We start from the raw sequence: 14,533 nt of genomic DNA, 5'->3' as shown, positions 1-14,533 counted from the left end.
CTGCTCACTCGGGACCTGTGGTGCACAGAGCTACAGACCAGCACAAGGGATCCAACCTTCTCCTTGTGACAGCCATGAAGAGAAGCACCTTCCTCATCCTCTCCATCCCAGGGCTCTTCGGTGCCATTCTCCAAGCGGCAGCGTGGTAGGGTCCAGTTCAGTGCAAAGGGCGTTTTTCAGGGATGCTCTTCAGGCTGTGGCAAGCCCAGTGATTCATTTTCTTCTCTTATCTTTCAGGTCTGTGAATAACTTTCTGATGACAGGACCTAAGGTAATGAAAACACGGACTATCCGGGATTTAAAGTACAGTGATTTTGGTTTGCAAATGGGAAATGGTGCTTTTCCAAGGAGCCAGAATTCCCAGTGTGTATCAGCTCCATGTCCTGCCGAGGATGAGGGAAAGGACCACAACCCCTTTGTGTCTGTTATCCCTGATGATGATGGTAACGTGTGGTGGATTCTAACCCCGCCGTCTCCCGTGCCAGGCTTACCTGACGTACTCCAGCAGCGTGGCGGCCGGCGCACACAGCGGGATGGAGGAGTGCAAGTTCCAGTTCGGATGGGAGCGCTGGAACTGCCCCGAGAGCGCCCTGCAGCTCTCCACACACAACCGGCTCCGCAGCGGTGAGTGCGCCCTTACCTGCATCCCGGGATGCCCTTAGGTACAGGCTGGGATGTGCTCTGGAGGGAGCCGGTGCTGCCAGTTAAGCTGATGGAGAAGGGCTTTGGTGTCCCAAGTGCTGTGATGGTTTTCCCTCTGTCTGTATTAATGGGGATAATAAGTAGTGCTAACATTTTCTGTGACTCCCAGGCTCTCTTTGGATCACTATCCATGCTAGGTTAGAGTTTAGTCCTTTCTGCAGTGCTGCTCCATGGGCTTGCTCCTGCCACTCAGTGCATGGCATCCCAGGAGTGCAATGCTAGAGGTACCTGAGCTTGCAATGGGGAAAAGCACAGGAGAGAAACCAGGGACATGCACTGCTAAACTCTGTTCATAAGAAACTCATGGATGTATTTCAAAGCTTTTTACTTCAACCAGCAGAAATCTCTTCCTCCCCCCCCCCCCCCCCCCCCCAGCAGCATCTCTGAATGAGTTAGAAAAGCCAAAAGAGAAGCTAGATTGATTAGAAGTGTGCGTGCGGGCGGCCGTTAGCACAGGTTCAAAGACCCGGTGAAACAAGATCAGTGATGATTTTCCCCAGCAGGCAAGATCAAAGCACAAACGTGCCCCCTCTGAGCAGGAAAGGACAGAGGAGAACTGGGTGAGGGGAAGGGAGTGATAACTAACCTTGGCCAGAGAGGGGCTGGTGCATTGCCTTAGGGTCCTACTCCATCGCATGCATGGACACCTGCATAGTACTGTGCCAGATTACTGCAGCCCTCGATGCTGAAGCCTGAAGACTCCACAAGTATTTAATTTCTATAGCACATTCACGACCTTTTGCACAAACTTGTGGGTATTTTCCTTCCTGCACCTCTGCAGAGCAGATCCTCATCCCCAGTGCACCGGGACCGATGTCTCTATGTTGGTATGGGACAGCTTTTTGTTCCTCTCTCCTTCAGCTACCCGGGAAACATCCTTCGTGCACGCCATCAGCTCGGCTGGTGTCATGTACACCCTCACCAGGAACTGCAGCATGGGGGACTTCGAGAGCTGCGGCTGCGATGACTCCAGGAACGGCCGCGTTGGTGAGCTGCGGCCCGAGGGGGGGCTGAGACCTCCTCTCCATCCGCATACCAGGGCAGGATTGGGTCCGGTGGGATGGTTCTGTGCTCAGTGTGCCTCTGTCTTGCAGGTGGCCGAGGCTGGGTCTGGGGAGGATGCAGCGACAATGTGGAGTTTGGGGAGAGGATTTCCAAGCTCTTCGTGGATGCTCTGGAAACAGGACACGATACCCGGGCGCTGATTAACCTGCACAACAATGAAGTTGGGAGACTTGTAAGTCAAATGTATTGGAATAGTAATATAGACATTATGAAATGCTATTTATTAAATACTAATACAGACATTATTAAATCCTATTTATTAAATACTAATATCAACATTATGAAATGTCTATATTGAAAACAAAACCTGAGACTCTGCGGCTGTTCAGGTCCCTGTCTGCAGCCCTCTGTGACAACCTAGGCCCTGTAGCATTTAATGGATTAAAAACCACAGCCAGAATCTGGCCCTAAACCTGAACAGAAAGAAGTGCAGCAAGAGCTGTTCTCACTTCCAGCTGCTGCAGCTTTGTGTGATGCGGTTAACTACCAGCACCCACCACTTATTCAGAAGTGCATGGGGTTTGTGCTCGTCTGGTCTGTAAAACAAAGCAAGAACCACCTTTCCCCCTTGCAATATGCATTTCCAAGCTATTTGGTGGGGAAAGCCAGGTGGGAGCTGGCCCTGCTCACTGCCAGATTCACCCCCACACCCTGGGCCAGGCTCTCAGCATCTTGCCAAACCTCCTTGTCTGTAAAAACAAGGACGGCAACACTTAACATACCTATCTGATAGGGTGTGTCGAGGCTTAATCTCACATAGATACCAGCGATTGGGACCTTATAAATACCAGAGGCAGATAGGTAGATAATATCTGTGAAGTGCCTGGCCTGGAGGAGATGCAGAGAGGTTGGGTATGATTATTCCAAAGCAGTTTCACACGTTTTGAATGAAACCGCTGCAAGGGCTGATGCTGCAATGAGCGACATGAGCGGCGTGAGAAGGGCATGACCTGGCCTCTTTCTTGGCCAGGGGAATCGGCTCCTGCAAGAGCTGGAGATGAAAGTTTGTGCCCATTTATCTCTGTCCTTTAAATCAGTGAAGAGGGACAGATGCTTTCCAGGAGCATCAGCTCACGTCTGGGAAGGACCTGAAGTGATGCTGAGCACAAGCCACTTCTGACCCATTGCCATCCGAATTAGAAGTGCTGTGATTTCGGGATTGAAATGGTGATGCTCTGCTGCTCCTAACTCCTCCACCTTTTCCATTAAGGCCGTGAAAGCCACGATGAAGCGAACCTGCAAGTGCCACGGCGTGTCCGGGAGCTGCAGCATCCAGACCTGCTGGCTCCAGCTTGCCGAGTTCCGCGAGATCGGGAACTACCTGAAGATAAAATACGACCAAGCTCACAAGCTGGAGATGGACAAGAGGCGGATGAGAGCCGGCAACAGCGCCGACAGCCGCGGGGCCACGGCAGAGACCTTCCACCACGTCCATGCCACGGAGCTGGTCTTCCTGGAGGACTCTCCCGACTACTGCACCAGGAACGCCAGCCTGGGCCACCACGGCACCGAGGGCCGCGAGTGCCTGCAGACGGGCAAGAACCTCTCGCAATGGGAGCGGAGGAGCTGCCGGCGGCTGTGCACTGAGTGCGGTCTGAGGGTCGAGGAGAGGAGGACCGAGGTGGTGGCCAGTTGCAACTGCAAATTCCACTGGTGCTGCACGGTGCGGTGCGAGCAGTGCCGGCAGCTGGTGGCCAAGCACTTCTGCACCCGGCGCGACACCGCTGCGCCCAACCACGTCAAGCAGAGGAGCAAGGGTCATAAGAGATAAAGGGGCAGATGTGGTGCCCAAGGAGGACACGGTGGTGTCCCCATGCTTGGCAGCCACTGGTGGAGCTGGGGTGGGAGGGAGCATCCCCAGGGTCCAGAGGGACCTGCTGAGGATGGATGCTGTGAGATTAGGAAGCACAAAGCGCGGGCGCTGAGGGACCACGGTCCTCCTTGCTTCCATGGTGGGTCTTCAGTGTTTACTAGTAGTAAATGTTTACTAATAGTACTTCTTTCTCGTTGGGAGTCACTTTAATCTGTGGATTGGACAGAGGGAAGAGTTCACTTTTTAGATGGGATCAACCCCTTGTGCCACTGACAGTGGTTCCACCACGGCCAGTGGTGGCGCTCCAGCCTGTGGCCAGAAGTGGGTCTCAGCAGCCCAGGGTACCACAGGTGGGGCAGCCCCAGCCCTCGATGCACAGCGGCTGCTCAGCAGCATTCCTAGTGGGAAACTCATGCACTTTCTGATGGGCGGAGATGACTGCAGCCTGCGGAGGGCTTTGCTAAGTTTACAGTCAGTGTTTACAGATTCCTTCCCCTCCTTCCCCTCTTATGTTTTGTATTTGGGTACCAGAACCCTGCCTCAATAGACAGTAGCTTCATGTGTTTGTACTGGATGAAACTGAGCAGTTTGCAACTCCTATACTGCTGGTTTGGGTTTGGTTTTAACTATCGGATGAGAATTCAGAATTCTTTATGCCTGATGTTGTTATTGATAAGTTGTATTATTGCTTAGCACAATCTCTTTTCTCTATGTATTGTGAAGGTATCCCTCAAGAGTTAGGTTTTTGGACTGTATTTTGCAATAAACACCACAATGGAAAGGACTGGCTTTTTCCTTTCTGGCTTCCTGACAGTACGAATTTAGGTGCCAAATTGTCCCTTTCTGTATAAAACCCAGCACTTCCAAGATTTCTCACCATTAACCCAAAAGCCACCGGGGCTGATCTCTTAGACCTCCACAAGCGTTGGCTCCAGCCCCCGGAGGGTTTGCTTTAACCGCTCTCACCCGCACATCCAACAAGCGCTGAGCGCGCAGGCACTGCCCGGCTCCGTCCCGGTTTGAAGCTCCCAGTTCCTCCTTAATTTCCCTGGGCCCGACATCCCCCAGACAATGCCCGGCTTTGATGTGGAAACCATCGGCACCCAGGGCTGAATCCTCGGAGGCCCGAGAGGAGCCTTTGAACTGGGGCAGGAGAGAAAGCTCGGGGACAGCCGTGAATGCTCCTGCAGGGTCCCTGCTGCTCCGGGGCCGGGGCGGGCAGGGCACAAACTGCTGCTGCCGTCCCGAGCGGGTCCTGCTCCTCTCCAGGTCTCCCCAGGGCTGTCCGTCACTATGGATCGCTCCTGGGAATCACAGCGCTGCCCTAGAGCTGCGCCATCGCCCGCACCCACAACGCAGGGGCAAAGGATGCTCGGCGGGGTTTGCGCTCCAGCCAGGGGAGGAGGAGAAGACACAAGTGAGAAACCACACCACAGCTTTGCCGTTCTATTGTGCCCCCACTACAGATGCTTTGATGCTATTTTATCCAGGTATCTCTATGGCTCCTAGTGCAAACGCAGCCCTGACACGCACTCGAGCCACAGCAGGAAGCTCAAGGTGTAAAACACACAAGCTGCGAAGCACAAACTGACTTCCATGCGTTTACTTCTACAAAGAGGGGTTCCATTAAAGCTGGAAGAGCTGCACCAGTGGCCATCTCACTGGAGGGCTTCAACAGCTGATGATAAAGTTTCAATAACAAATGTCCCAAGCAGAAAACCCGAGGTTTCTGCAGGGTCGCCACATTTGCAACCCATCAGAATCCAGGCTGAACTGGAACTGATCGAACCAGCCAAAAGCCTTTCCCTTCATCCTGTGCCCTGCCTGGTTTGTCGGCACGGAACTAAGCCAGGCTCTACTTTTGCAGTGCCTGCTCTGGCTGCCCAGAGTGCTGCTGCCCCATCCGGTGCTCAGCAGCACCAGCACCGTGCCTGGAAGTCCCATAGAGCCATAGAATGAGGATACACAGAGCACGGCGCAGTCGCTGCATTCAGAGCAGAGGAACTGTTTTACCAGGATAGCTCCCAAACACACAAACCCCATCTTGCTGCACGGGTAAATCCTGGGAGACGAGGGTCCCCATGAGCAGGGATGCTCAGGACGCGCTGTGTAGCATCTCCCACCGCTCTCTGCAGCATCTTTCTAAAGCAACATCACCACAGGTTTGCACCATAGCATCAAACCAGGCCTGCTTCACACAAGCTCCATCCCAGGGAGCAGAGCTCCAGATACCACGTCTGGGACAGATCCTTCTCCCACTGAACACTCCCATTCCCACCGACCTGCAGCCAGGGGCTTGCCAAGTCAGCACTCATCCCCAGTGTGTTGATTTAAATGTTGGATATGAGCTGTTCTTCCTTCTAATTGCTTTCTTAAATCCATTTACATTTCTGGCCCCCAGACTAAGGCAATGAGCGCATCTTATGCAAAAAACAGAGACCAAATGCAAATGGAAGCAAACTCAAGAGAAAATGATGTACCATCCCATGATACAGATCTCTGTTCCCTTTATACAGCACGCAGAGATAATACCAAGTCTGAACAAATACAAAGAACAACTGTAATGGCTTAGAGCTGCACCTTGCCAGAGATATCACAGTCCTGGAGAAGATGAAGCTCTCTCATCCCCCCCCCCCCCTTGTTGCTTGGATACAACAGTCATCAATTCTCACTACATTCACTACAAAACAATAGAGATTCAGGATCATCTTAATCCATCACAGCACTGTCAGGAGCAGCCCTGCCCGCTGGTACCCAGCGCTTGTAATAACACACACAGAGATGCCACTTGCCCAGGGCGATGAACCCAAGGCTGATGCAGGACACCCCATCAGGCTGATCTCCTCATTTCAGCAGTGATTTTACCTGGGCAGCAAGCTCCTGCAGAGCAGTGCTCGAACTAAACACCATCGCACACAGCAGGGCAAAGCCCCGTCACCTGCAGGCTTGTAAAGGCCCATTCTCTAAGCACAGCCAAGGAGCATCTGAAGGGACTGATGATGTCTTCAAACCTGAACGTGTTTACTCCTGATTACCCAAAGTCAGCTCCACCTTGGGACACTGATCCCAACCACCTGTAGCTCACTGCATGCCTGTAGGGAGAGATGGATTGGCCCCAGAAAGCCTCGAGGAGGAGCCTGACCCTAATTACAATGAAATAAGCAAAATCTGAGCCAAATGTGGTATGAACTCAACCCAAAATCCTGCTGCCCACCTCCAGATTGCTGTCAGCTCCAGTTCTTCCTTTGGGGATGGAGGCTGAGCACAGCACTGGGGCAATGGAAGGGGCGCTGGGGATGCCCTGGAGCAGGGGCACCCAACCAGGCACCCAAAAAGGGCACCCATGGAGCTTCTTGGACAGTCCTGGAGCAGCACCTTCATGTCAGAACAGGCTCTGCAGAGCTGCTGTTTGGGGGCAGAGCTATGGCCACGGCCAGAGTAATCTGTGTGATAAGAAACCTGCAGCACAGCAGTTGAACTGGCCTGAAATCACTGTTCCAGCAGCATTTTTATATTACATATTATACATAATATATAATATATACAATATATTATATAGATTATATAGCATGTTTATGCTTTATTGTGGGAAAGGACTGATTTATATTGCAATCTCAATGAGAAAGGGAAACATGTTGTGAATGAAGAGATAGTATCATCCAGCTAGAGCATTGCCACAGACCGGGGCAGGTTTCCATCAGGCGTCCATGCTCAGCTAACAGGGCTTCAGCAAATCAGCGCTGGGACATTGGTATCGCGGTAACAGCCCAAGAAGCTTTCCCAGCGCTTCCCATCTAACCCAGGATCATCGCTGTCACCACTTCACCTGGTGCCTCTTGGCTCTGCTGTGCTGCCATCCAGGCACCATCCCAGCACCCTCACCAGGAACAACAGCCACCAGCTTCCCTTCTTGTTCCTTCTGCCCTAGAGATGGGAATGCCCCCACAGCCTAATTCCCCATCAGGCAGGAACAGGGCACGACTCCACACACAGTGTTGGCCAAGGGCACCTCCATCACTGCGTGGAGGACAGGTTCAGCTCTGCCCCATGCCAGCCTATCAGTGCTGCTGATAGGGATGGATTGGAAGCCCTTGGAAGGCAGGCTGGTGCTGGCCTCAGCCTGTGTCAGCAGTGCAGACCCACAGTGCACCAGTACGGGATGAGGATGTCGGGGGTGGATCCATGCTGGTGCCCCTCTGCCAAAACAGAGCGCCAAAGTGGCTCCAAAGGAGAATTCACACCATCGTGGCCATCCTCTCCTGTATGCTGGCAGGGATGTCTGTGCTGGAGGCAGGGTACCACAGTGAGCAATACCTGCCCCAGTCCTGCTCCCCTCTCAAGTCACATCCCTGCAGGGTCACCACCAGCAAGCTGAGAACAGGGTTTATTTAGCTCACCCAGGGCAGGTTCTGCAGGTGGTCTCTGCAAAGCACTTTGGGGGTGGCTGGCTCTTGGCTGAGCCCATTCCCTTCCCACCCTGCTGCACCCCACCACCAGCCCTCCTTTGCCCCAGCAGTTAACTCCTTGCCTGGTGGGTTACCTTTAATTTATGCCTCCAGTGCCCTTTCATGGATGGTGATCCTGCATGAGATGTTCGTGCTGTATCCTCCCCCAGTATTAAAGTGTCAGGAGCACATCCCAGGGCCATCCATCTTCAACACTTCCGCATGGGCTTGGCAATCCTCTGACATGAATATTATGGCTCTCAATGCAGAGTCTCCATCACTCAAGCTGACAAGTGTTAGCATCTCCTCTCTTGAACAGGGTAAGTGACCTTTTCATATGCAGCGTAGATTCCCGGTCACGCTGCATCTGGTGCAGTGAAACCAGTGAGTGCCAACAATCCCCTAAAGCCTTAAAAAACAACTCACAGGTCCTTTTCCACTTGCAAAACCGGCCCTTAGCATGACAAAGTTAAAGGGCTTTAATAAGCCCCTGTTTAGCCCCTGCTAGCGCCAGCGCCATAGAGGAGGATGAGAAAACATCCGTGCGGGATTTATTGACGGGGATTTTCAGGGACAGGTGGGAATTGGGGTTTCTGGCTTGCTGGGGTTTATAGGAAACGTTCCTGTGACCAGGCAGTGACTTTGAAACCTTAACTCAAACCCTAAACCCTATTTATGTGAGGTGCTTAAAGTTAGACCCTAAACCCCACCAGCCTGGTGCAAAGCTGCTAAAAGCACTGTGCAAACAGGAGCTCCCCTTTACCTGTGCCTTGAGAGGAGCAGAGGGCCAAAACCCTCCAAAGCTCAGACCTTCACCACTGCATCCTTGGGGACATTGTGAATCCCATGGAATCACACTATGGGGCAGATCACGTTAAACCCCTTCTGCAGAAGTCACACGTTACCCCTAAGTCTTTGGCTGAATCAGTGCCTAATTCCTTTTCCCTTCCCTATAGAGCAAAGGGACTTCCATAGCAGCTTTGCCACCTTCCCCCTATGGAGCTCCTCGGTGGCTCATGGCCAGCGCTGAGCAACAGAAACTTGTTAACACCTTTTCAGCTCCCCCTTAATGAAGTCAAGGCAATTAACGCTATTTACAAACCAAATCCTCTTTGCAACACCTGAGAAAGAGAGTTCCAGGCGTTTCCCAAACATCGCTCAGCTGGGGAGAACACCTACAATAACTGTCTATGGGGATGCGCTGCATCTGCTCTCCCTGGCTGGAGAGGACATGTCCATACCCACCACGGAACCCTGAATATGCATAAGCCGTATGAATTCATACAGTGCTTCTATCCCCGATTCACAAGCACAGGTCTGCTGGGAAAGTGCCTTATCCATGGGTTACTCCAAGGAGAAAGAGGTGTACAGGGAGCCAACGTATTGCCCATCCACTGGGCCTTACTTCTGCTGCAGCCACGTGTGAGGGTGCATGGGAAATGTGGGGAGCAGGGAAAATCTTCACTAAAAATATTAGAAATCAGAACTCTTCCCTGTGAGGGTGCTGAGGCGCTGGCACAGGGTGCCCAGAGAAGCTGTGGCTGCCCCATCCCTGGCAGTGCTCAAGGCCAGGTTGGACACAGGGGCTTGGAGCAAGCTGCTCCAGTGGAAGGGGTCCCTGCCCATGGCAGGGGTTGGGACTGGATGAGCTTTAAGGTCCCTTCCAACCCAAACCATTCCATGACGAGGTAGGCTGCTCCCGTCCAAAGATGCCCCCATGGGTGGCTGGGGGGTAATGGGCAATGTATGGCAGATTTAAACCCCAGTGCGGGGATTCACAACCTCCCCCACCTCTTTTTCTGGTTCCCTGCTCTCTCCTAGGATACATTCCATGCCCCCCCCCCAACTTTGCACATCACTGCCCTAGCTTACAGTGCAGTAAATCCTCCCTTTTCAGACAAGCCCATGGAGATGAGCAATAGAACACAAGATTGATGGATCAGAGAAAATCAAATCAACGCAACTCACAAAGTACTTCCCAAATTAATTCCTTCCTCCTCTTCTCCTCTCCCATCCCCACTCCCCCTTCCTCCAAACACACAAGGAACACAAGGAAGACGATGTGTTCTTTAACTAAGCTGTTAGTTAGGCACAGAGGTGACTGCTGGAACAACACTGCAAGAGCACTCCCAGCCAGAGTGGATCCTGTCCAAATGTTCCTGGAGTGTAGAAAAGCCCCTGTTTAAAGCCTGAAACAGGTCTTGGGCCCAGACTCATCCCTGAGGGAAACAAGAGGGAATTGGTGGTAAGGAGCAGAGATTGATGACTGCAGATGGGAAACATTCACCAGATGCAGTCAGGATGCAGAGAAGAGTCGCAATCATGGGGGACAGGGCCAGAAAATGAAAGAGAAGTAAGTCTAAATGGGTTGTAGAAAGGCAGGGTGGAGGTTTACAAGGAGAAGGATGTGACGGGAAATAGGGAGACCTTGAGCAGTATTTAACTTTCCTTCTCTTTGTTTCTCTACTCTTTCTTCAGTGTCCCACACAACGTTAATCGAAGGCACGGCCAGGAGAGAATAGCTCGTCAGGGGACATAGCACCACAGAGCCTGGACAGTATACGGCCCTTCATTTCCTCCTCTGATGCTTTCAGTAGCTCACGGGATGCCATAAAAGATGATAATGACGGGGTCAGTGGGATGACTGTAAAACAGTGGGGAGAGGCACAAACCTCATCTCTTGGGCTCAAACTCGGGCCATGCGTGGACCGAGTTTGCTGGTTGCGAGCTGTTTGTGGGGCTGCACTGCACGTCCCAGCACACAGCCTGGCTGCCAGGGCTCAGGTCTGCTGTGATGAGGGCTGTGGTCTGAAACAGGCTGGGAAGTAGGACTCTTGTCGTGGATTTAGATTGGATGTAAGGAAGAAGTTCTTTACTGTGAGGGTGGTGAGGCACTGGGATGGGCTGTCCAAGGAAGTTGTGAATGCTCCATCCCCAGCAGTGTTCAAGGCCAGGTTGGATGAAGCCTTGGGTGCCATGGTTTAGTGTGAGGTGTCCCTGCTCATGGCAGGGGGGTTGGAACTGGATGATCTTAAGGTCCTTTCCAACCTTGACTATTCTATGATTCAGATCAAGCCTGACCGTTCAGTTGGACACAGGCAAAGGCGAGACACAGTTCCCTTGTTTCTTCCCAGTTCCAGACTTTTCTTCCTCACAAGACCATGGCTCCCGGCCTGACGCTTCCGTGGGATCACCCATCAAGACTACAGCTGGCAGCTTTAAACACAGGAATTCCTGTTTCTCTCCTTTTTAGCCAGTGCTGGGAAGCTAAACCCACTCTGACCCTGTTCCCCATTTCCACTTCTGCCAACCAGGACTTCTGCTTCACTGCCATCACCTATGACAGGGAGCAGGCACCTCCTCTCTATCACTGAGTGGATTTTGAAGGCAATAAGCAGGAGAATAATGACATTAACTGAGCCCCGAACCCCTCCCAAGGTGCTGAGCATCCCAGCACTGCAGCAGCACTGCGGGTGCTTGAGAACAGGTAATTCTGGTCCATGGCAGGCTCCAAATGTGGCTCCGGGGGACGTCTCTGCTGGCAAGGGAGCACTGGCCCCAGCAGGACTTCCTGGATGGGAGCACTGGGAAGAGACTCTCGGGATGTCCTTGCTCGAGCCAGCCTGGGTCCAGGAATACAGCAGCCTCATTTGTGCTCTGATGTGCTTAAGTGAATAAGAGTTATCCCTGGGCAAACACAGTTGTAGCTCCCAGCTTGGACTGCTTTATTCTCCTGGTTCTTTCTTGTGCCATGGCCTTTCCCACTGTGTGCTGCCATCCTCTCAGGTACCAGTCTCAGCATCTGTTTTACTGCTATTTAAATTCCCCATGAAACATCCATATGCTTTTGACAGCAGTAAATTCATTACAACACCCCCCACCACCACCACCACCTTCCCCCAGTTACTGCAGGATGCAAGACTTGAATCTGGATTTGAGACATTCCAGGATTTGGGAGCCATCAGGTCACAACCTCCATGCAGCTCCAAGGTGTGCATGGGGAGCCTGGGCTGGCTCTGACCAGCATCAGTGGCAGGGCAGAGGACATCCCCACTGCAGAGCTTTATCTCACTGATCACCAGAGAGGTCACAAATCACTGCCCCGTCCCTCTCAAGCAGTTGGAAGCACTAAATTGTACCTCTTGTATCCAGACACCATCCAATCTCCCCAGGCCAGGTACATTGATAAGGAGATAGTGTAAATGGTCAAACAGGATGGAGCCCAAACTTCACCGTTTCCTGTGCTTTAACCTAGCAAAGTGCCATAGCACTGGGGAGTGTTATTTGGGTTATTTTAGATTATTTCCCTTTCCAAAGGGAGCTTTTGTGGCCATGGATTTGCCACCGTTCTGCTTCAGTGAAGAAGGCCTCAGGTTTCATGTGAAGCCAAGCGCAGGGGCTTTGTATGTTTTCAGCACAAATTCAGTTACAACTGTGATCAAGCAAATGCTTGGGCAGAGTAACAGACACTGCTGTGAGAGTGGCACTCAGCTCCTGCCCACTCCTTTGAGCTTTAAACCAGAGCTGGTCTTGGGGCACTTCCACTCTCTCTGTCCTGTGAGGAAGGTGTAATTAATTTCCACATCACTGTGATTTGCTCGGTATCGTATGAACCACCCTGCCTGTAACCACGGACTAAATCCCTTCATCCCACTCCTTTAAACCCGGCTGTAAGCGGGCTCTGACCTCACCCCAGGGACTATTTTCCTGGAGGCTTTTTCTGGCACTAACCCCGTGGTTACATCGCGGTAGGCTATTAAATCCACATGTGAAAATAAACTCATCTGTGATCTTGTGCCTGTAGTTTGGCTTCTTTTTTGAGGAGCTATAAATGCAATAAAGCTTCCTATTAAAGCAATTTACATGTCTTGCTTTATTTTCCCAGACAGGCCATTTCTTCCTTGGAGATTACCGGCTTTTGGGAGTTATGGAATAAAAGCCTTGTCCTTCAGGTGCTACTCACTGGAACAGATGCCACCACGACCTGTGTTTTGAATGATGGACAGCTCTTCACACAGACCTCTTCACCCCAAGACACTTATTTCACAGCTACATGGTGATGGAGAAAAAGAAATTAAGGCCCAAAGGCTGGAAAAAAATGGAAACAGAAAGTGGTGAAGCACTGCTGAGACAAGTGGGTCAGTGCTGATGTGGTACAAGGACAGAGGTACCCCATGGGAGCAACGCTCAGCAGCAGTTTGTCACTAGGGATGAAGGGGGAAGAGCCGCAGCGGCAGGTCTGCATTATCCTCTGCTCTGCCGACTGCAGGTCCATCCATCCTCATTTGGCAGCCGTCTGATCACTGAGGGGCTTCTCCACAAGTACTGCACAAGGCAGACAGCGAGCGATGGGACATGAAATGTCCAGCTCACCCATCTCACCGGTGTGTTTCTGTGATGGGCCAAAATATACCCTTATTTTCTGAGGTTCCAGGGAAGACACACACACTTCTCTGCCTCCTTGGAGACAGCGATTCTCAAGACAGCCACATACATGAAACCAGAAAAGGTCTAATGGTAAAAGACAACAAAAATGCTAATAAAAGGGTTTGGATGTGGTGGTTTTCCTTCTTAATTCCCGCTATGTCCCTACCACATGTTGGCTTTTGGCCTGTTCTGCAGAGGTTTGAGTGCTAATCCATGCACCAGTCCTTGAGGAAGAAACATGGGTGAGGTGCCCCTGCCTATGGCAGAGGGTGTGGAACTGGATGATCTTAAGGTCCTTTCCACCCCTAATGATTCTATGATTCTATGATTTCACTTGGGTTGGAAACAGTCCTCACTTCCTAAGGACAGCCCAGCTGATGAGACAGCACTTATTGTCCCGACTGCTGCTGCTGTGGGCTTTCCATTGCAAGTCACTGTGACAACATACAGTGTTCTTTCACTGGAATGCCCTCAGCAGTACCTATGCATAAGAACAGCTCCAGGTTGCATGGATCAGGCAGCTGGTGATGCGCAGCTTCTACCTTCCATTTATTTTAATGTATATTCCCCTAAATATCCAGCAGCTCCTGACACCTGTTCATATTTCCTTTAACTTTTTCTTATTGCAAAAGAAGTAACTGTCTCCAGCGAAACCCCATTCCTGACTCACTTCCCCACAGGCCTGCAGGGCACGACATGCAAATACCAGCACTGCAAACAGCTGGGGAAAGGGTGAGTAATGCAGCTGGCTTGGCAAAGCAGCACAGCAGCCTGTGTGCTCACTTAGGCATTTCAGAACACACTCGCTGCAATGCAAGAAGAGATCACAGTGGGCTGAAGGCCTGGAGCCACCCAACTGGCTTCTCACCCACTGCCCACCAGCTATAGGTACTTGTTCAGGATCCTACACATACCCCATATACTTAAACCCGCAACTTCCACATCAATCATGTAAGAGGAACAAAGTATTTTGTGCCAACACACTGATGCTTGCTCCAGAGAGCCCCTTCTTTCCTTAGAGTGCTGCATTCCATGACACAGGATACCTGGACCAAGTCCATTGGTGTGCCAGATAATCAAG

At 51.7% G+C, this 14,533-nt stretch overlaps 1 protein-coding gene across 1 annotated transcript; it reads left to right on the top strand.

Moving 5' to 3' along the window:
- Positions 1–3,764, top strand: WNT8A (Wnt family member 8A). Its single transcript, XM_065690535.1, has 6 exons — positions 1–145; positions 238–271; positions 486–624; positions 1,564–1,689; positions 1,797–1,939; positions 2,978–3,764. The coding sequence occupies exons 1-6, from the start codon at positions 75–77 to the stop codon at positions 3,536–3,538; spliced, it is 1,074 nt and encodes a 357-aa protein (XP_065546607.1). The 5' UTR covers positions 1–74; the 3' UTR covers positions 3,539–3,764.
- Positions 3,765–14,533: the final 10,769 nt, after the last annotated feature.

Source organism: Lathamus discolor, chromosome 10 (assembly GCF_037157495.1).
Source record: "Lathamus discolor isolate bLatDis1 chromosome 10, bLatDis1.hap1, whole genome shotgun sequence".
Classification (NCBI taxonomy): domain Eukaryota; kingdom Metazoa; phylum Chordata; class Aves; order Psittaciformes; family Psittacidae; genus Lathamus; species Lathamus discolor.
Note: the sequence above shows the minus strand (reverse complement) of the source record. Positions and strands in the feature narration are given on the sequence as shown.

Bases quoted from the DNA above. Each gene is read 5' to 3' on its own strand.
- WNT8A (XM_065690535.1), top strand. From the start codon at position 75: ATGAAGAGAAGCACCTTCCTCATCCTCTCCATCCCAGGGCTCTTCGGT. The intron at 1,690-1,796 runs GTGAGCTGCGGC...TCTGTCTTGCAG, and splicing joins CTCCAGGAACGGCCGCGTTG to GTGGCCGAGGCTGGGTCTGG. The intron at 1,940-2,977 runs GTAAGTCAAATG...TTTTCCATTAAG, and splicing joins ACAATGAAGTTGGGAGACTT to GCCGTGAAAGCCACGATGAA.